The sequence below is a fragment of the Lynx canadensis genome, chromosome F1 (genome assembly GCF_007474595.2).
Source record: "Lynx canadensis isolate LIC74 chromosome F1, mLynCan4.pri.v2, whole genome shotgun sequence".
In the NCBI taxonomy this organism is placed as follows: Eukaryota; Metazoa; Chordata; class Mammalia; order Carnivora; family Felidae; genus Lynx; species Lynx canadensis.
In genome coordinates this window covers 334,770-355,468 of record NC_044319.2, presented here as the reverse complement: position 1 = coordinate 355,468, position 20,699 = coordinate 334,770, and the positions used below count along the sequence as shown (strand labels likewise).

At 55.0% G+C, this 20,699-nt stretch overlaps 1 protein-coding gene across 3 annotated transcripts in view; it reads right to left on the bottom strand.

Annotated features, from left to right (window-relative positions):
* The window catches only part of DISP1 (dispatched RND transporter family member 1), a 190,594-nt gene that overhangs the window by 33,278 nt on the left and 136,617 nt on the right, over positions 1 to 20,699 (bottom strand). For 2 of the 3 annotated variants that reach the window (XM_030301992.1, XM_032591885.1), the window contains exon 3: positions 19,417 to 19,882. In XM_030301992.1, the coding sequence (XP_030157852.1) occupies positions 19,417 to 19,865 (449 nt within the window). In that variant the 5' untranslated portion in view covers positions 19,866 to 19,882. Of the gene's footprint in view, positions 1 to 8,025; positions 8,114 to 19,416; positions 19,883 to 20,699 lie in introns of those variants that run through there. The other variant, XM_030301995.1, reaches the window with a different exon arrangement.

Sequence of the window (20,699 nt, the reverse complement as noted above, 5' to 3'; positions counted from 1 at the left end):
CTCTGCCCCCCCACTCTTTCTCTCTCTCTCTGCCCCTCCCCACTCATTCTCTCTGCCCCTCCCCACTCATTCTCTCTCTCTCTGCCCCCCCACTCATTCTCTCTCTCTCTGCCCCTCCCCACTCATTCTCTCTCTCTGCCCCCCACTCATTCTCTCTCTCTGCCCCTCCCCACTCATTCTCTCTCTCTGCCCCCCCAATCATTCTCTCTCTCTCTGCCCCTCCCCACTCATTCTCTGTCTGCCCCTCCCCACTCATTCTCTCTCTCTCTGCCCCCCCCACTCATTCTCTCTCTCTCTCTGCCCCTCCCCACTCATTCTCTCTCTCTGCCCCCCACTCATTCTCTCTCTCTCTCTGCCCCTCCCCACTCATTCTCTCTCTCTGCCCCCCCACTCATTCTCTCTCTCTCTGCCCCTCTCCACTCATTCTCTGTCTGCCCCTCCCCACTCATTCTCTCTCTGCCCCCCACTCATTCTCTCTCTCTCTGCCCCCCACTCATTCTCTCTCTCTCTGTCCCCCCAATCATTCTCTCTCCATCTCCCCCAATAATAGATAAACTTTAAAAATGCTTTGAACAATAATGCCAACCCTTCATGTTAATAGTGACAGAGACTTTTCTAATGGCTTAATAAATGGCTTAATGATAAAACTGCTACAGGGCTTGGGAGGAGTCTCCCCGCGTTGGCTTCGGAGGGGCGTGGAGACATGGCCCGTGTCACAGGGTGACTGCAGGCCACCAGCCTCACGGTGTCGCCAGAGCAGACACGCCGGACTGCTGCCCACCACCTCCCACCCACAGCCACGAGAGCTGCCTAAAACCTTCTTTTTTTTACCTAAAACATATAGCTTTGATGGGCTTTTTCACTTACTAAGTTTTGTCCAGTCCTACATAGGAACTTTAACTTTTGGAGGAGGAGCAAAGCTTTGAGGAGGAGACAGATTTTCTGTTTTCACGTCGTTTTTGTTTCCCGATGATAAAATGAACACGTCCGTCGGTTTCGAGCCTGAAAACGCAGAAAACTGTGCAGGACACACAATCATCCGCAGTCTCACCACGAAGATCTACCCTCCATATTCTTTTTGATCTGTTTCCTTCCAGTATTTTTCCCCTTTGTGTCTAAATCTGCACACTGGACGCATAAAGTGTCATCAGCGCGGGCCATGAGTTCGCTCCACATAACTCGAATCTTCTGAAAACGTGACTTTTAGCAGCCGTGTAAGGTACCGCCACATTCGTTCTAATTTAGTACACGCGCTCGTAATCGCACAACACACGGCTTTGTCTCTCGTGCGTTTGCGTGTGCTCACACTCCCTTATGAGAACCTGACTCCAGCTTTAAACGTCACATATTTCCCCGATTTGTGGTGTGGTTTTAACATGATTTTTCTGGACACACACCTTAGAACTTCTGTATTGTAACTTTCCTCTGTAATTTCTGTAACTACTTGTACCAACGACCCCGAGGTCGGTTTTCTTCCCGACTCCTCTGAGTGACCGAGGCCGGCCCTGTTACTTCGCGGCATCGTCTGCTGCAAAGCCGTTTTCAGGGGGAAACTCTGGTCTAAACGTTCACTTTCATAAAACGTGGCACCTGGCACCGTGGGGACGGCTGACGCGCCCGACCCCGTCCCGGAACAGGCTGTGACGGGCACCGTCAGCACAGCTGCTCACGTGGGTTGTCCGGGTGACACGCGTGGGCTCTGAGACCGGTCTTTCTAGGCCCAGGCAGGACAGCGGTGACGGAGCCTGGGCGAGCCGCGCCCACGCCGTTAGCCACGCACGGATGCTGGGCTGGGAGCACCTCCCAGTCCCTCTGGGTTTTTGTCAGAAGAAGCAGACATTTGGGCCCGTTTGAGAATGGGAGCCAGGTGGAGGTCAGGAGCCCACCGAATTATCAGCAGGTTCTAAGCTCTTAGTAAGCTCGGTTTCCTTTGTCCTGGTGGCTCCAGGATCCAATTCTTCCCACAGAATCACACTGTTTTGGTTGACTGGCCTTCAGGACAGACCAGTCCCGGGACGGAACGCACTTGGCAAATCCTATTACCTTTAAAGGACGAGGGGGCTCGCGGTGTTATTTCTGCACCGGCACCGAAAACAACCGCAACTTGGTGAAAGACAGGATATGAGAACCCGACACGAGGACCCCTCCCGATATGAGAACCTCAGCTCTGCAGGGACGTGCACGTCCTGGGTGACAAAGTTCCCGAGGGAGGTTGCAAAAGCTCTCCGGCTCATTCAGAGCAACTTCCCGACAGGACAGGAGCATGAGCCCCAAAGCCGGTGTCTCAGCAAGACTCCCACAGGCTTTCCTCGCGTGGGGGTGTTTCTTACAAAGCCAGCTCACGTTCCGTCCGAGTCAGCTGAGCACAGCATGTGGCCCAGAACCTGACCTCTGCCATCAGAGGAGGTATTCTGGGAGAAAAGGCTTACATATGCAGACTCTCTTGTGTCAGAAATGTCAAAAACACCCTCTCGGTTCCTTCTTCCTGGCCCCTGAATCCCGGCTCTTCCATACGGAAAACTTAAACCTTTTTATAATCTTGGCTTGCTTCTATCACGAGACCTTTGGCAGGCGGACAGACAAGGTGCACAGGACTGTCGGCCCAGGGACGGCCCTTCATTTCCTCAGCCTTAGTAAATCGTCTTTCGCCTTCTCCTCTCCACCCTAAAACCTCCAATTCACCACGTACTTGTTCAGCAGTAGGAAGCGGGAGGCCTGGCTTCTGCTCCCAAGCACCGAAGCAGGGGGACGGGAGGCTGACAGAGACGCCGGGGGGCAGAGCAGAAGTGGCAAGAAGGCGATCCCGTCACCAAAGCCTGTACGTTCCGGGCTCCAGGTTCCAAAGTGAAAATGCAGCGGCTGAGTAAGCGCTTTGGAAAACGCGGTTCTGCGCACACACAGCAAGGTGGTGCCTCAGGGAGGGGCGGACAGTTGACAAACTCTCCCGGCCCAGGAGCCCGCCGGCCCCACGCCGTCCTCCCGGCGCACAGCCCGGATCATAAAAACTCCTGAGTGGCGTCCCTGCCTTCCGGACGTACGTGGTCGAGCCACAGCCAGGGAAGGAGATTTCAGCTTCCCAAGTCCACGGCGTCATTCACGGACAGCACTGCGGTGCCAGCGGCATCTCCGTGAGAGGCACGCAGAGTAAGCTCTCCACCCGATGGGCTCTCACACGTGCGCGCAGTCAGGACACAGCGTGCTTCCGGCACCCCAGAGGGCTCGCCCGAGCCCGTCCCCATCAGTGACCGTATCCTGCCCCCGGAGGTAAACCACGATCGGGCTCTGTCGCCACAGGTTAAGTTGTGCCCAAGGGGCCGTCTTTTTCAAGACGGCCAAAGAGAGAAGTTAAAGGAGGAACTTAGAATAAGATTCAGATTGGCTCAAATTGAGGAAAACAGTGTAACATTTAAATGGCTGGCTCACAGATGAGCCTTCACTGGTCTTTTCTCCCAAAGTTTTAGAAGCATCTGTCCCAATGACTTACAGAGAGAGATCCTGTATTACCTATAAAAGGCCTCTGACGACCAACACAATCTCACTGACGAGGGTTATTCTTGGTTAGGTTTTCTGTCATCACGTCACTTTTGAGCAGGTCATTCAAAAAAATCCATACTGAGGGGCACCTGGGTGGCTCAGTCGGGAAAGCGTCCGACTTCGGCTCGGGTCATGATCTCCTGGTTTGTGAGTTCGAGCCCCACGTCGAGCTCTGTGCTGATGCCTTGGAGCCTGGAGCCTGCTTCGGATTCTGGGTCTCCCTCTCTCTCTGTCCATCCCGTGCTCGTGCTCTGTCTGTCTCTGTCTCTCAATAACAAATAAATGGTAAAAGAAAATTTTAAGTCCATATTGTTCTGCTTCCTCATGTTCGACCTCCTTCTAAAATTCACGATCTTGCCGGAGTCAGCAGTGTCTCGCTACTCAACAGCCATGTTTACTCGGGTACCGTGAACACAGGTGCACGGGCTCTGCTGAAGGCTTCAAAGTGCTCTCCTCTGATACTCTGTTTGGCACAATATTTACAGGCAGGTGTCCTGCTGCCGTGAACACAGGGACACCCATTACATGGGAAATACGGGCAGGAAGTGGGGATCTGAAGTTCTAAACAGTTGGGAGGGGTACGGAAAAAACAAGGTCTGGAGAGACAACGGTGCTGGGAAGGAGTGAAGACGGGCTGTCAACAGTGCGGGGGCAGAGCGGTCACAGGATACGGGGGGAAGGAAAGCAGAGGGCTGTGGACGCAGAAAGGACAAGGCCGGGTGGTGAACGGGGACCGTGAGCCACAGAGCTTAGGAGAAGAAATGAGACGAGCTTGTCAAGGAGGTCAGGGACCTGTGTGTCGCCAGGAAAGCGGGGGAGGGTAAGAGACTGCAGGTTGTGCAGACTGAAGGCATGAAGTGTGGATTAAAAATACTGCAAACAGCCGGGGCGCCCGGGGGGCTCAGTCGGTGAGCGTCCGACTTCGGCCCAGGTCACAATCTCACGGCTTGTGAGTTCGAGCCCCGCGTCGGCTCCGTCCTGACAGCCGGGAGTCTGGGTCCTGCTTCAGATTCTGTGTCTCCCTCTCTCTGTGTTCCTCCCCTGCTTATGCTCTGTCTCTCTGTGTCCCAAAAATAACTATTTAAAAAATAAAAAAAATACTACTAACAGTCAACATTTACTGTCCTAAGCACCTGCGATGTTAGCACATTTGCAATTCCGATGACCGTCCTGAGAGGCTCAGAAAGGCTAAGCGACCCTCTCCACGTGCCAGGTCACCGGGGGCAGCGGCCGGATTCAGATGCGGCCTCTGCACTGCAGGCGCCCAAAGCAGCAGGTGAGCCGCCCGCGTCCCGGGGGTGGAGCGAAGTCGCCTCTCGAGAACCGGAGAGCGAGGCGCACGTGCGGGAAGCGTGGGGAAGGCCCGCATCCCCCCGGGTCACGGCAGAGCCGGGCGCGGCCTGACCCCCGAAGCAGAAGATCCCATCAGGACGTTGCCCTGAAAACACGCGAGATCTCCTTCGCGGCACCGGCGCCTCCGGCCACACCGTAAATGCAGCGAGGACACGCGCAGACGGCGGGGCGATCGGGCGGGAACCCCTCAGGGTCCACGCTGCAGGCGTGAGGAGGCCGCCCGCAGCCCCATCGTCTGTGCGTCTCGGACCCCGGGTGTGACGTGTGCTGTCCAGGCTACGAGCCAGCTGCTGACACCAAGAGCGTCCTCTGAGGTCGGGGAAGCAGGGGCGTGAGGGGAAGCTCTGCTCCGGGACCAGCACCCAACCCCAGGCCCACCACTTGTAACCACCTGCTCTCGTAAAATCCGTGGTTTTCTCCACCTGTAAGTGGAGACAGGTGACAGCTCTGGATTCCCTGGGCTGTTTTCAAGATCAAATCAGAGAGCGCGTGTGAAATACAGCAGCACAACGTCTGGTACGTAGGAAGGGTTCGATAAAACCACTAATACTGCTGCTATAAACTTGAGACTTCACACCATTAAAACCCGTTTTCTTCACCAAAGACACAGGTACAGTGTGCAGCCGAGCCCCACTGTGTAGCTGTGAAGGAATCTGAATCATGCATTCATTTGTTACTATTCATTATTTTGGAATACCTGAGAATACTGTAGCAGTGATAAAACTTCCTATTAAAATTCTTAGAAAGGTCATTTTGTTACGAAATTACATAAAGGAGATATTCACGGGACAGCAGAGTGAAAAGTAACTTACACGTTATATAACCTAAACTGCGATGCTGACGGAACACCAAATATTCTTAACTGTGCTCACGAGCAGACATAGTCAAGTGCATCATGAACACGGAAGCCGTTAGCAGCTGATCCTATTTCTACTCAGAGCCCACATCTGCGAGCGAGACAGGGGCAGACACGTCACCCCTCTCCGTGTGCACACCTTGGGCCACACCCGTAAGTACACGAGTGTGCCCTACACTTCAGAGAATTAATTCACAACAATAAAGAAGTACTTTCCTTTTATATCGTGATTTTTAAACAGAAGGTCTTAGGCTAGTTATTTTAACTGATGAAAAATAAAATACTTAGCTTGCAAACTATGCGACACTAAAATCTTATTTAAAACCATGTTGAATTTACGTCTGGATGTATGTGGACACTGGATTATGACCAGCTCTACCCTCAGTTAGGAATGCCTCTGCTTTGAGCATACAAGTTTGTATTCCCTTTACAGCGGCAGGAAACGTCAGAAATAAAGCACGAAAACAAAGAGAAAATAAAGGATGCTTTTCGAAATGGACAGACTGCAGAACGTCTGTGGATTCTGGCAATTCTCTTGCTGAATCTCCTTTGCGGTCTTTCATTCCTGCCCACTTTTAAGCCCAGGGGAGCATCTGGTGGCGACTGATCAGCTGGGAAAATCCCTGCGCTGTTACGTATTTGCAGCTTTCCCCTGGAGATACTAAGAATTTTGCAGACATGGGGCGCCCGGGTGGCTCAGTCGGTTGAGCGTCCGACTTCGGCTCTTGTCATGATCTTGCAGTTCGTGAGTTCAAGCTCCGCGTCGGGCTCTGTGCTGACAGCTCAGAGCCTGGAGCTGCTTTGGATTCTGTCTCCCTCTCTCTCTGCCCCTCCCCTATTCATTCTCATTCCGTCTCTCTCTCTCTGTCTCTGTCTCTCTCTCAAAAGATGAATAAACACTAAAAAAATAAAGAATTTTGCAGAGATGGGAGTAAACGATGCAGGACACTAGGACAGAAATGTGCATTTTGAACGTATTTAAAAATCCTGACACCAACTTAACCAAAACTTGCTGGCGAAAGAAAAACACGACACCAGGACGTCTGTCGAGCGGGATGAGGAAGAGTGAAAACGGTGACCTCCATCAGCAAGCGAGCCTGGGGACCCAGGGAGGCATTTCTATGTGATGTTCCCAGAGAGATGTGTGTTTTGTGCACGATACTCGGGATTCTCTCTGTTCCACTCAGACTCAAAGCCCCGTAAAGCTGGAGCCAACCAGACTTTCACGTAACAGCTCATGTTCCAATTTAAACTAAAAAGAAGTTTCTCTTTTATTAGAAGAGCCTGGGCCTGAGAAGCAAGCAAGAAATGATGCTGTTTTCTCCCCAGTCATTTCAGTAAACAAGAAAGGAGCTGTGTTCTAAAAGCTGGGAGGGGCGCGTGGGTGGCTCGGTCAGTTAAGCGTCCGACCCCGGGTCAGGTCACGATCTCACGGTCCGTGAGTTCGAGCCCCGTGTCGGGCTCTGCGCAGACAGCTCAGAGCCTGGAGCCTGCTTCGGATTCCGTGTCTCCCTCTCTGCCCCTCCCCTGCTCATGCCCTGTCTCTCTCTCTGTCAAAAATAAATCAAAACAGGGGCGCCTGGGTGGCGCAGTCGGTTAAGCGTCCGACTTCAGCCAGGTCACGATCTCGCGGTCCGTGAGTTCGAGCCCCGCGTCGGGCTCTGGGCTGACGGCTCAGAGCCTGGAGCCTGTTTCCGATTCTGTGTCTCCCTCTCTCTCTGCCCCTCCCCCATTCGTGCTCTGTCTCTCTCTGTCCCAAAAATAAATAATAAACGTTGAAAAAAAAAATTAAAAAAAATAAATCAAAACATAAAAAAAAAAAATTAAAAACTGGGTGACGATGAAGAGGTGTGCTTCCTCTTCTGTTACGGATTGTCTCCTAAGGTGCTGCTAGTCACATAGTGAGAAGGGGGCTGCTCACCAAAAGGTAAGGGAAGCAGGGCGTGGGAAATTTCCTTTTCAAATCCATTTTCTCCCTGCCACTTGTACGGGGGAAGGGGAGGGGCAGTGACTAAGGTCACAGTACCACTCGCCTCTGGTCCCATGCAATGCACACCCCGAGAGAGGAATGCAGGAATGCTTTCTGTTTTCAAAGAGGACCTGACACCAGGCCACTGAAAAGGACAATCAGTTAATTAAAACTAGTTGGAAACAGCTGTTGGTTCAAAGAAAACAGTGTTCCTCAGCCCGTGAAGCTACATCTGCACGATTCAGTTGGAGGTTAGGAAGCAAACGGCCCCGCGTGTTACGTTTCAAGTCACACTAAATTATAAAGCACTTACCCTAAAACTCAAGCCTTTCCATGCAGACCATTGCCGGAAGCCCTGCCCCGAAGACCCTAAAGAGGAGGGTAGAATATTCTTTTCTTAGTAAGATGTGAATCAAAATCACTAATAAGAGATCCAAGGAAAGCTCACCGAAAGCCAGAAAACTATTAAACTTAACTAACTTAAGAGCATGGAATGCTGGAATGAGGTCTGAAATCCTCAAGCCAAAATACTCTTCAGGCACTAAAGCCGCTCACATAGAATGTGCCTTGGGAGCAGACAGAGAGGACAAGAAGTAAAACCAGAAAAAAGCCCCTTACAACGTGGAGCTCCATGTAGGGTTTAACGCTGTGTGAGAGGGGACGTTTTAACATCAAATAATACATTTGAATGCCTCTCTCCTAGGGGCTGCTTTGCAACAAAGCAGTTTTATTTTCTGGTGGTCATTTGGTGGCCAATGGCTGCAACTAAAATGTCCCAGGCAAATTCCTAAAAAAATAAAGACCCAGAATACTTAGCTGGGACCACAAAGATTATCTAAGTCTCAATTACACATAAGCGGAAACAAAGACACAGTCCATCATTAATCAGATGTCTATTGCAACTGCTGAACTGAACAACCCGTTACAGTAATCTCACTCAATGAGCTCTGTCACCCCATTCCTGTCGGGGCTGGGAGATTCTTCTTCCCTGAACTACCCTTCCTTCCCCCCAAAACACACTCCCTCCCTCACCGGGACCCCAACGCCAGGTCAAGGAGGGTGGGGACGGTGCACAGGAGCCCTGAGGCGGAGCGGAGGGGCATAACGAAAGCGGTGTCTCAAGGGGGGGGGGGGGGGGGTGGGCGGGGCCCAGGAGACCACAGACACACAAACAGGGTCTGAAGGAATGAATGTGCTAACTGTCCCCCCTTGCTTCTTACCAGACACACAACACAGCACTCAGAAACAGCAGACTGCTTGCAGCTCTGCAGCATCATGCCTGAAATCTCAAACTACTTGGCAGTGACCGAAGCCCTGTGCCATTCAAATGGACAAAGAAACTGACCTAGCGGAACCACCTAAGTCAACAAATCCACACAGAATAAGGTATCAAACCTGGCCTGGATTCGATTCTGCTTTCCAAACTCATGAAATGCACGTGAACAAAGAAAAGCCCCAACTCTTTTCCAGGATTTATGGTTCGCCCACCAGTTTTATAATCTGCTGATTGCTTATAAAGTCACTCTTACTAGGCGTGCAAATATCCTGGAGGTGGCCGGGGCTGAGCAAACAGGTTATTCCTGGCTGTCTCCCTGCCCCCCCACCCCCCTCAAGTAGGAAAGCAGCCTGGGCTCTACGGGAGGGGCTGGCCCTCTACAATCCCTGCCTTTGCTCTTCATGAAGGAGTCTGTGATTCGTTTTTTAAAGTCAGAAACCAATGCATTTGGGGGGAGATTTAAAGAACAGAAGGCAGTATCCCCCCAAATCACAGTAATAAGAGTGTTTTTAGGGAAATAAAACTTCCTGAGTCTTCTCCCACCATTTGGGAAATATCTTTACTGCATCAGACCAATGGCTCCTGGTTTTCATTATCAAATTATCACATCACAAAATTATGCTCTGCACGGAAGGACTTGGTGGGTCTCAATTACTTATTAGCTCATTGAACAATTAATTTCTGAGCATTTACTAAGGGCCAGGCACCTCGCTAGGCCCTGGAGATACACAGTCATGCCAAAAAATGGTTCAACAAGCCCATGGAAAGATCGATAGGTCAAAGGTGTGAGAAGAATGTAACTGCTGTGTATGCACCCCTGGATAGTAAGTTCTTTTGTGGTTACACAATGTTGGGCATCCAGCGCTTAACAACCACAGCGCGCAGGGTTCCAGAGCCCGTGAGACGCACGCACTGGACACAACGTGCTGTCACGCCTCCTCAGGGGCCTTTTCCAGACAAAGGAGGCTGCGTGCCGCCCCCACGCGCCCCCACTCCTACCTCCCCCAGGCCTCCCGCTCTCACATCCCCGGCCGCGAGCCCTGTGCGTCTGTGTCCCTCTCTGGGATTCGCGTGGCCCTCTAAACTCTGACCCTGCGCTCAGAGAGTGCGTGTTTTGGCACTCATCATCTCTATCCCATGACAAGGTGCAGTCGACAAACGATGGCGGTCTCCCTGAAAATGAGACAGAACTGATCTGTAACGACGCCTCTCGTCAGGGTCTGCTGTTGGCCGAATGACTTACCTTTCTTTATACGCTTTCTTTAGCCAAAAGGAAAAGGAGAAAATGTGATCTGTTTCTTTCCTGTTCTGCACTCTCTAGCATCTGCCAAGCAACTCATAGCGATATGGAAAGGAGGTGGGGAAGGAACATACTTGCTTCATTCCAAATGCCGTGCTGGGTCTACGGAACACAGAGAGAGCTTTGTTTGCTGACATTTACTGCGAAAGTAAAAGACGACCGAGGTCCAAATTCTGAAGTGTGCATTCCAGAGCACACAGCGCCCTGTGAGATCAGTTCATTTGTAAGACACACAAGTCCCCAAGGAAGTCTTGCTGGAAAGTAGGCCTTCACGCCACCTGACTGCCAAACTGACGGACGCTGGCAGCCGAGCTCGGAACATTTTAGACCTTACAAACGCTACCCTGTTTTAAAAGTTACTTCTGACTACTTTAAGGAACGCAAAAATAAACCTTGGTTTCGGTGAGGTCGAGATTAAATCGAACCAGACTTCTCAAGTTAACCAGGACTCCGATTCCACGCAAGTCAGGGGAGCGGCCCCGGGTCTCTGGGGCAGGACGGACCACCTATTCTCAACATCGTACCCTCGTCCAGACAGCAACTCAGTGACCATCTGCTGTTCTCGGGGTGGGGGTGGGGTCGGCGGGATGAAATGCTCGATTTACATACACCAGAGTGAAAAGGAACACAGCATGCATTTATTTCAACCCAGATTCACCCACAGCTTGATTTCTGAAATGATACTGACAGAGTGAACAACAACAGCTATACTGGGGAGAAAATAAAAGGAATGAACCAGAACAGGAAGACTGACTCCAGGTGCTGTGCGAAGGGCCACAGTTATTCCCACGTCTGCAGAGACGACGGAAACTACGGCTAAGGTCGATTTACCAGGGACACAAAGCCAGTATGTGGTGGCACCAGGACTTGGACGGGTGAGGACAGTGAGGACGGGTGTGGGGGGGTGAGGAGGGGTGAGGACGAGTGAGGAAGGGTGAGGAGGGGTGAGGAGGGGTGAGGACGGGTGTGGAGGGGTGAGGAGGGGTGAGGATGAGTGAGGAAGGGTGAAGAGGGGTGAGGACGGGTGTGAAGGAGTATGAAGGGGTGAGGACAGGTGTGGAGGGGTGAGGAGGGGTGAGGATGAGTGAGGAGGGGTGAGGAGGGGTGAGGACGAGGAGGGGTGAGGAGGGGTGAGGACGGGTGTGGAGGGGTGAGGACGAGTGAGGAGGGGTGAGGAAGGGTGAGGACGGGTGTGGAGGGGTGAGGAGGGGTGAGGACAGGTGTGGAGGAGTGTGAAGGGGTGAGGACAGGTGTGGAGGGGTGAGGACAGTGAGGACGGGTGTGGAAGGGTGAGGAGGGGTGAGGACGGGTGTGGAGGGGTGTGGAGGGGTGAGGACGGGTGTGGACGGGTGTGGACGGGTGAGGAAGTGTGAAGTGGGGTGAGGACAGTGAGGACGCGTGTGGCGGGGTGAGGAGGGGTGAGGAGGGGTGTGGAGGGGTGAGGAGGGGTGAGGAGGGTGTGGAGGGGTGAGGACGAGTGAGGAGGGGTGAGGAGGGGTGAGGACGGGTGTGGACAGGTGTGGAAGGGTGAGGACAGGTGTGGAGGGGTAAGGATGAGTGAGGAGGGGTGGGGACGGGTGTGGAGGGGTGAGGACGGGTGTGGAGGGGTGTGGAGGGGTGAGGACAGGTATGGAGGGGTGAGGATGAGTGAGGAGGGGTGGGGACGGGTGTGGAGGGGTGAGGACGAGTGAGGAGGGTGAGTACGGGTGTGGAGGGGGGTAGAGGGGTGAGGACAGGTGTGGAGGGGTGAGGAGGGGTGAGGAAGAGTGAGGAGGGGTGAGGACGGGTGTGGAGGGGTGTGGAGGGGTGAGGACAGGTGTGGAGGGGTGGGGATGAGTGAGGAGGGGTGGGGACGGGTGAGGAGGGGTCAGGACGAGTGAGGAGGGGTGAGGATGAATGAGGAGAGGTGAGGACGAGTGTGGAGGGCTGAGGATGGGTGTGGACGGGTGTGGAGGGGTGAGGACAGGTGTGGAGGGGTGAGGACGAGTGAGGACGGGTTTGGAGGGGTGTGGAGGGGTGAGGACAGGTGTGGACAGGTGAGGAGGGGTGAGGACCGGTGAGCACAGACAAGTGCAGTCCTAGGAAGCCGTGCTCGCCGTCGCAGACCTGCGCCGCACGAGACGGAGGCGGCAGGAAAATGCAGTCGTGAGGTCGAGTCAGTGGCACCTCCACAGGCCGCGTCCCCACGGCCGAGGGATACTCGGTGGCCGAGGGATACTCGGTGTTCGAGTCATTAGCTCTGCTAAGAAGAGAGCAGCAGCTACAGAGCAAATCCGCTGTCCACAGGTGTCCACAACGTGGCCGAGGCTTCTGCGGGACATAACGGGGGCCCCTGGAAGATACTGACCTGCCACGGGTCTTTACGGCTTTCGACCCTCAGGTCACCTTCTGACGTTTCTCTGCCACACAAGATACAAGCAGTCGGACCCCCCTGAGCTGGGATTACGTGGACAGAATGTCAACCACCGCCGTTCCTCTCGTCCCTGGAGCTCCAATTTGCTGCCGCGAAGAGACAGCCTTGTCAGGAAGTCTTGCTGCCAGGACGGACGTGGCCAGGGTGGGGGCCACTGGCACCCGTGGGTCCCGAGCCGTGAACGGTGCCCAGTGGACTGAAGAACCGTGCACAGCACACGCCTGAAGGATGCAGCGTGACCGCTCCTTCCTGCTGCCCGGCAGCCCCACAGTCTACATCCGTAAAGGTGGATATTCGTAAGCATCTGTAACTGTGAATATCCGTAAATCAAGACTATGCGACTGTTTGTAACGTTTGGTCGGCGAGAGAGAACAGGAGGGCACAACTTACAAACCTATAGTCTGGTTCCCCTTCTGTACTAACTCGTGAACAGATACATGATGTTTAACTTCCGTGCCTCAGAGAACACGGTGGACGACCCACCCAGAGTCTGCCCAGGGTCTCACCCTGTCCACACCTGTACAGCTTTTACCGTGTTCGGCACTTAACCCTGAGCACTCACAAATCCTTGCTGAATGCTAACTTCTCCACTCACTGCTCCAACATCTTAGAAGAGCCACGGGTTTGAGTCTAGTGATTTGAGCAAATCACAGACCCTGGGGTGTGTCAGTGCCAGATTCATGCCACATTGGACGAAGCGTTCCGGTGGTTTCTGTCCCAAATTTCCCAGCTGAGTCGAAATCACTCAATTGCCGGGGCTCAGGAAAGCAGAAAGGGTGGGTCACTGCTGGGCGCGCGCATCAAAGGAAGACAGTGGGGTGACAACGCTCACAGCTGTAATCCGACCCCCGGACGCCAAAATACACCGACACAAAGCAAGACTTCAGGTGGTGGAACCTCTTAACGTAACACGAGTTCTCGTTTCTTGCTTTTTGGAGAAAAAAGACTTGAAAAGAAGCAGTGGCTGAGGGGTCCATCTGAGAGGGACCAGAAGAGTCACGGGGGCTGCAGGAAGAGACACAGGTACAAACGTCACAGGGCACGTACAGGCAGGGACGGTCTCCTCCACGCTGAGACCCCTCTCCTGCCTCCGGGCCCGGGGGGCCCTCAGAGTCACCATCCGCCCACGAAACCAGGGAGGTGAGGCTGCATCTGGCCACGAACCTGAGTCTGTGGCAGGCCAGGCATCCGCACAGCCCTCCGCCACAGCAACGAACAGGCCTGTGCGAGGACCGAACCACAAGGCAAGCGTAGTTTGGACTAAGGATCTGTCTGCTCTTTGCGGGTGCGCAACTCGTTAATCGTGTCCTAACACCACCACCCTTCCAAGCGGCAAGAAGATCCCACACTTCCTTCAGGCCACGCAGTGTGACAGGCTCCCGAGAGGCAGGCATTTTCCAGACACCAGAGGAGGAAGAACAGACCGCCGGGCCGTGCTCAGAACGTCCCATCAGGAGCCGCCCTCACGTCACCATGCACACGACCCCTTTTCTCCTTCTCAAACACGCTTTCAGGTGTGCACGCACTCCCCTCGCCCCTTCCCTCCAGTCCCGACACCGCGGCCTGGATGGTCACCCTTCGAGGGCCGTGCAAGCCCTTGGCCCATCAACCCACAGGTCCCCTGCCCTCCTCTGATGGCCCAGAGTTCTGTAGTTTTCCCTAGTGCAAAGGGGACATCCTTATTATCTCATTTATTGTGATTCTGATGGCCAGCTGGGTGGAGGCCTTGTCTCTTGGTAGGAAGACCTTACTTCCTGCCTTGCTGAATTCCTGGGTGTTCCCCATCAGACACGAATTAATGGCCAGACCGTGGGTACGCCGGTGGGAACCCGCAAGTGAACTGGAAGCTTTCAAGTGAGTTCTATGTAAGCTACTTGACATCTGGTGATAAACGGGATTAAAATAGGGTACACTGTGATCCTGGCAGCGATTTTATCAATCAAGACGGTAACAGATAACGTCACAAAGCAACAAAGTTCATGCAGGTGACTGATACAATCGAATCTTCAGAAAGACGTGTTGGAGCCTAAAGCGCCAAGAAGGGAGAAAACCGAACCTACCTTTTTCCAGAAGGTAAGGAAAGGGACAGACGCCAACAGGGGGGCCAGGATAAAATTACAGTTTCTCCCTGACTGCGTGTTGAGAACGTTCTCTATGGCTTACATGTTTTATAAACAAATAAAACCTACAACACAGAACACACACCCACAGGCGGGCCCATCTGTGGCCTGGGTGCAGACAGCACGTGACTTCCCATCCGCACACGTGGCTACTGCAGGCCCGGCAGCCTCGAGGACCCCCTTCGAAGGCCTGTGGGCACGTCTGCCCTTACCAACTCACGGATACATGCACAACCCTAGCTGAGAACTCCGGAGTATTTGAGACAATCAATAAAAAAGCAACATGCATAAACCACAAAAGGAAACCGAAGAGATTCCGAGTGCAAGTTCACGGTACAGACTGGCGGCCAGAACCGCCGCTCCCACGGCTTTCCCACGCCGGGCAGGTTGTACCCTGCGGGCACAGAGCACCACGCGGCAGCCTCATTTTCAGAATTTCTCAGCGAGGACGTCCTGCGCACTGTCGCCGACACAGGAGCTACTGCCACGCCTCCGCTCGCTTCTGGGAGTCTCCCTGGTTTGAGAGACACGACGCCTCGCCTGGAGCACAGCTAGGCAAGTCAGGACGTGCCGGGCCCAGGCCAAGGGCTTCAGTCCTCCTCTGAAGACGACCCCCAGCAGTGCTGCTGCCTCATGGGGCAGGGAGGTCACACCCTGCGCCACGGCCAACGCCGCTCATCTCTGCTTCCTTCCAGCTGTTCCCGCTGGAGCGAATGGTCTCACCGCCCACCCACGCAGCTGCTCTGGCCATGAAACTGAACACCAGCCATGATTCTTCTTCCCTTCCTGCCTCCGTATCCAATCGTTCACCAAATCCTGTAGATTCTCCCTCGTAAACCCTTTTAGCATGAAACTTTCTCTAAATTCCACTTTTACCGGAAATACCGCAACAGGTATTCTGGTGGTCCTTCTGCCAACGACAGTGCCGACCCACGTCAGTCCATGCCGGTGGTGTCCCCATCCATGCCGGTGGTGTTCCCATCCACGACAGTGCTGACCCATGTCAGTCCATGCGGGTGGCGTTCCCGCGTCCATGACAGTGCTGACCCATATCAGTCCATGCCGGGGGTGTTCCCATCCATGCCGGTGATGTTCCCATCTATGCTGGTGGTGTTCCCATCCACAACAGTGCCGGCCCACATCAGTCCATGCCGGTGGTGTTCCCGTCCACAACAGTGCCGGCCTGAATCAGTCCATGCCGGTGGTGTTCCCATCTATGCTGGTGGTGTTCCCGTCCACAACAGTGCTGGCCCACATCAGTCCATGCCAGTGGTGTTCCCATCCACAACAGTGCCGGCCTGCATCAGTCCATGCCGGTGGTGTTCCCATCTATGCTGGTGGTGTTCCCGTCCACAACAGTGCCGGCCCATGTCAGTCCATACCTGTGGTGTCCCCATCCATGCCGGTGGTGTTCCCGTCCACGACAGTGCCGGCCCACGTCAGTCCACGCCGGTGGTGTTCCCGTCCACGACAGTGCCGGCCCACGTCAGTCCATGCCGGTGGTGTTCCCGTCCACGTCAGTCCACCCCCCACAATGCAGGCCATGGGCTTCTCTAAAATGCAAATGTGACTGTGTATCTTTTATGCTTAAGACCCCATAATATCACACCCGTTAGGATGGCTATTGTAAAATAACGTGTCGTCAAGAGTGTGCGCTGCTGGGGGGAACAGAACAGCACAGCAGCTGAGGGAGCAGTTTGGTGGTTCCTCGAAGTGTTAAGTACAGAATTACCACCTGATTCAGCAGCTCCACTTCTGGGAATGTGCCCCCGGGGAATTAAAAGCAGTAATTCAAATAGGTGTTTGTCCACCCAGGTTCACGGCAGCATCATCCGCAGGAGAAAAAAGGGGGAAGCAGGCCACGTGGCCGTCACCAGATGCGTGGGCACGCACAACGTGCGTGCATGCCGTGGGATGTCACCCAGCTCTGCAAAGGGAACTGTGACACCCGCTCCAACCTGGATGAACCCTGGGGGCACCACGTGGACTGAAAGCAGTCACGGAAGGACAAACAAATACCGTGTGACCGCATACAAGGTGCCAGCGGCTGCGTCCACGTCCAGGACGGGGAGCAGGACGGCGGCTGCCAGGCGCTGGGGGGGCGACCAGGGGAGCCAGCGTTCTGTGGGTACAGATTTTCAGTTTGGAAGATGAAGAATGTTCCGGAGGCGGATGGTGGTGGTGATTTCACAGCGGTGCGGGTGTACATGCTGCTACTGAGCGGTGCCCATTAAAGCGGCTACGGTGATCGACTGCACGCCGGGTATACTTTCTGCAACAGAAAGGTCTACACACACACACGAATCTATGATGCCCGCCCACGGGCCGCAGACGAAATCCAGAGATCGCCTTCCTGTGCCCTGCGAGGCCCCGGGGGTGGGGCTCAGGGCCCCGCCCCTCTCACTGCCGCGCTCCCCTCCTCCCGGCCCCAGGCACACCGAGCGGGGCGGCAGCTGGGCTCCCAGCTTTGGGCAAGTCGCCGGACAAACCGTGCCCGTGTCCACACGGCCGCCCACGCCTCGCAACGCCACGGCTGCCAGTTTGCTCTCCCGTGTCCCTTCCCACCGTCCTACGGCTCTGTGAGTTCTCGCCTTGTTCAGAACGACATCCTTGAGGCCCCGCACGGGGGAGCACTCCGGAAAAACTGCCAATGATACGTATTAGCAAGCGTACGGACGGAATAAGGAAGGAGCTCTGTCTGGCCGCACGGGTTTTACGATAAAGTATGTCACAGACAGACCTGGAAACAGACCCACCTTTACACGCATCTTTGAAGATGGTACGTCTGTTACAAACAGTTCACCAGGACGCTCAAACTCTCGAGAAGAAAATCCCAACTATGAGGTTTCTCCCGAAACAGTCCACGCTTTTTTCTGTAACTTGTCTCGATGGACAAATACCGCATCTTGATCTTTTTTTTTTTTTAGCGCCATTCTGCTTCAAGCTCCCTGCACACCGGAGTCTCTCTTTAAAAGTAAGTTTTTGAGGAATGTTCGGTCCTGACCATACTGGCACACCTGCCACAGGAAGAGAATCGGTTCCCTGCTCGTGGCTTTGACGTTCCCTGAAGTTTTTTAAAGGAGGGAGCAGCCTCAAAACGTACAACTGTGTCCCCTCACGCCTTGCAACCGCGTAACTGCTGATTCTAAAGCGTCAGTATCGACGGCCACAGGACTTGGAAGTCAACTACTTACACCGTTTAACTCAAAGCGGACAGCTGGTCACACCACGGGACGCTGGGAGGACACGCCCGGGACGTGGCTTCCGCGAGCCCCTCCCACCCCGGGCTCTGGCGAGCGCCAAAATGAATTAATTTGATATCTGTACACTCTGTGAAACCAGCACCCCAAAGAGTCTAGTTATCATCTGTCACCACATAGAGCCGTGGAAGTTTTTTCTTGCCGTGAGAATTTTTAAGATCTACTCTGCTAGCAACCGTCAAACAGGCAGTTCATGGGTGCCCGGCTGGTTCAGTCTGGGGAGCATGTGACTCTTGATCTTGGGGTTGTGAGTTTGAGCCCCACGGTGGGGGTAGAGATTACTTAAAAATAAAAACCTTAAAAAAACACACAAAAGTCAAACACACGATACGGTACCACCAGCTACAGTCTCCGTGCTGGGACTTGTAACTACAAGTCTGTACAGACTCTTTAAGCAAGAGCGAATGTGTCGCATTCAGACAGGGGGCAGCTGCTTCACAGCAAAAAGGGAAACCGGTGCACTTGGCCACTCGAGGAGCCTTAACAACACCGAGCGGGGCTCGAACTGCCCGATGTGAAGTCACACACCCTGCAGGGCTCCAGTCCCAAGAGCCCCCTGAGCCGGCAGAACCAACGCAGAGCGGGAGCCAGACGGCGGCAGGAGGGGCCTTCCCCGGTCGCCCCAGAAAGAAACGTTCCAAGCGGGCCGAGGTGTGGACCGCACGCGCGTCCGCGCTGGTCAAACTGCGCGCCAGACGGATGGTCCCCCCGCAGGTAAACGAGACGCGCGTCAGCCAAGGAGGGCGCTCTCCTGCTCCTGTAAAACTCATCACCTAAAACCGGGGCGGATACCTGGTCTCTGCACCCACTGGACATTCACCCAATACACTGACGTCGCTCGCCTGCGGTGCCCGCGCGACAAACCCGGCCGGGACTGGGGGAGCCGGCAAGGACACCAACGTGCCTGCGGCTTTCCAGTCCGCCGGACCCCGAATGCTTCCCAACGCGTAGCTTTCCAACTTCTGTGCTGCACACGTGTGGGTCCCACCCGCACGTGCGGGGAGGTCGGCTCTGCACACACCCCAAGCACACGAACGCAGGGAGCAGGAGGAAGCCGTTTCCTGCTTCTCTGTCATAAAGACTGGTCACCTTTGGGCAGCCACATCACAAACGTGTCCCCCACAAGGAGGCAGAAATGTCGAACAACACAAACTCGACTGACCTCTGGAGGCCAGGGCCACGGGGAATGGGGAACGGGGAACCGCCCGGCAGGCAGGAAGTAAGGGAGGGTCTGGGTGGGAACTGGGCAGACGGGATCGGTACAGCGTATCTCGGCTGCACTGGTCCCCCTTCTCTGACACACGTGTCCCCGCTTCTGGGGAGCCGGACACTCACCTGACGCTGGCCGTGTGCTGTGGCCCGGGCTGGTGTGGGAAGTGGCCGGGCCACGGGCGGTGCGGGCAGAAGCAGGCCGGCTGCAGGCGGCAGGCAGGCTGGTAGGCGGGCGTGCGGTGTGGACAGGGGGTTGCCGGGAAGTCAGAGTGCGGCCGTGGGCAGCAGGGGCCCAGGCCAGGGTCAGGCTGGGGCTCTGGGGTGGCCGGCGGGGGGCAGGGCGGGTGCGCGGGGCAGCGGCACATGGCAGGCGCTCGCTGCGGGACGTCGGCGGCCAGACGGGATGACTTCGCCGAGCCGTTGACCCGTGGGCATCCGTTCACGCACGCTTTTGTTCCGGGCGCTTCTGCGGAGAGCTGGTGGGCGGCGAGGTCCCCGTTGCAGGTCGTGAGGGCGCCGGGGCCACCACTGCTCAGGAGCATGACATCGCGGTTCCCGCTGCTCACGGCCATGCTCCAGCTTCTCCGCCCTATGACAGAAACGACACGACAATGTCCAGTGACGGCCGGGCGGGAGGCTATCTACAGGGTGGAGAGCGTGGGGGCAACGCGGTGGCAGCTGCGTGGGGACCGGGATGCTCCGTGTGTCCCGCCTGCACCTCCCACTTCCGTTTTTAGACCCGCTGCTCCCCCAGTCCTGTCCCCGTCCCCATCCAGTCCCCATCCCACCCAGTCCCCGTCCAGTCACTGTCCCCATCCCGTCCCTGTCCCATCCCCATCCCGGTCCAGTCCCCGTCCCCATTGCCGTCCCGTCCCAGTACCATCCCCGTCCCCAAGGGAAGTATGGGGGAGCAGTCAGAACCGTGCAGGAGGGGAGGGAGGGGCACCCACATCGCCCCTGAACCCTCCACCAGGCATCGGTGCGAGGATGCAGGTGTCACGGACAAAATGAAGGGCCACCCTGAGGGCAGCAAGTGGTGCAAGTTAGAATAATTTGAATAATCCTAAGAACACCTTATGTCAGGGTGCCCGGGAGGCTCAGCTGGTTAAGCTTTTGGCTCAATTCATGATCACAGGGCCTCACCCCAAGGCCACCTGGAGGCGGGGTCAAACCCCAAGGCCACCTGGAGGCGGGGTCTCACCCCGAGGCCACCACAGGGAGGTTCTGTCACCTCAGCTTCCTTTTGCTGAAGAACGTATCCCCCCTTTTGCTATAACAACAACCAAAAAGCTGACGCAGATATTCCAGAATCAGTAAGACCTACATCAGAGGACGTCGAAGGGGCGCTAGACTTTTTTCAAAGCCAACTGAACCCTCCGATGCTTGTGGGTCTGCCGGAGCGCACA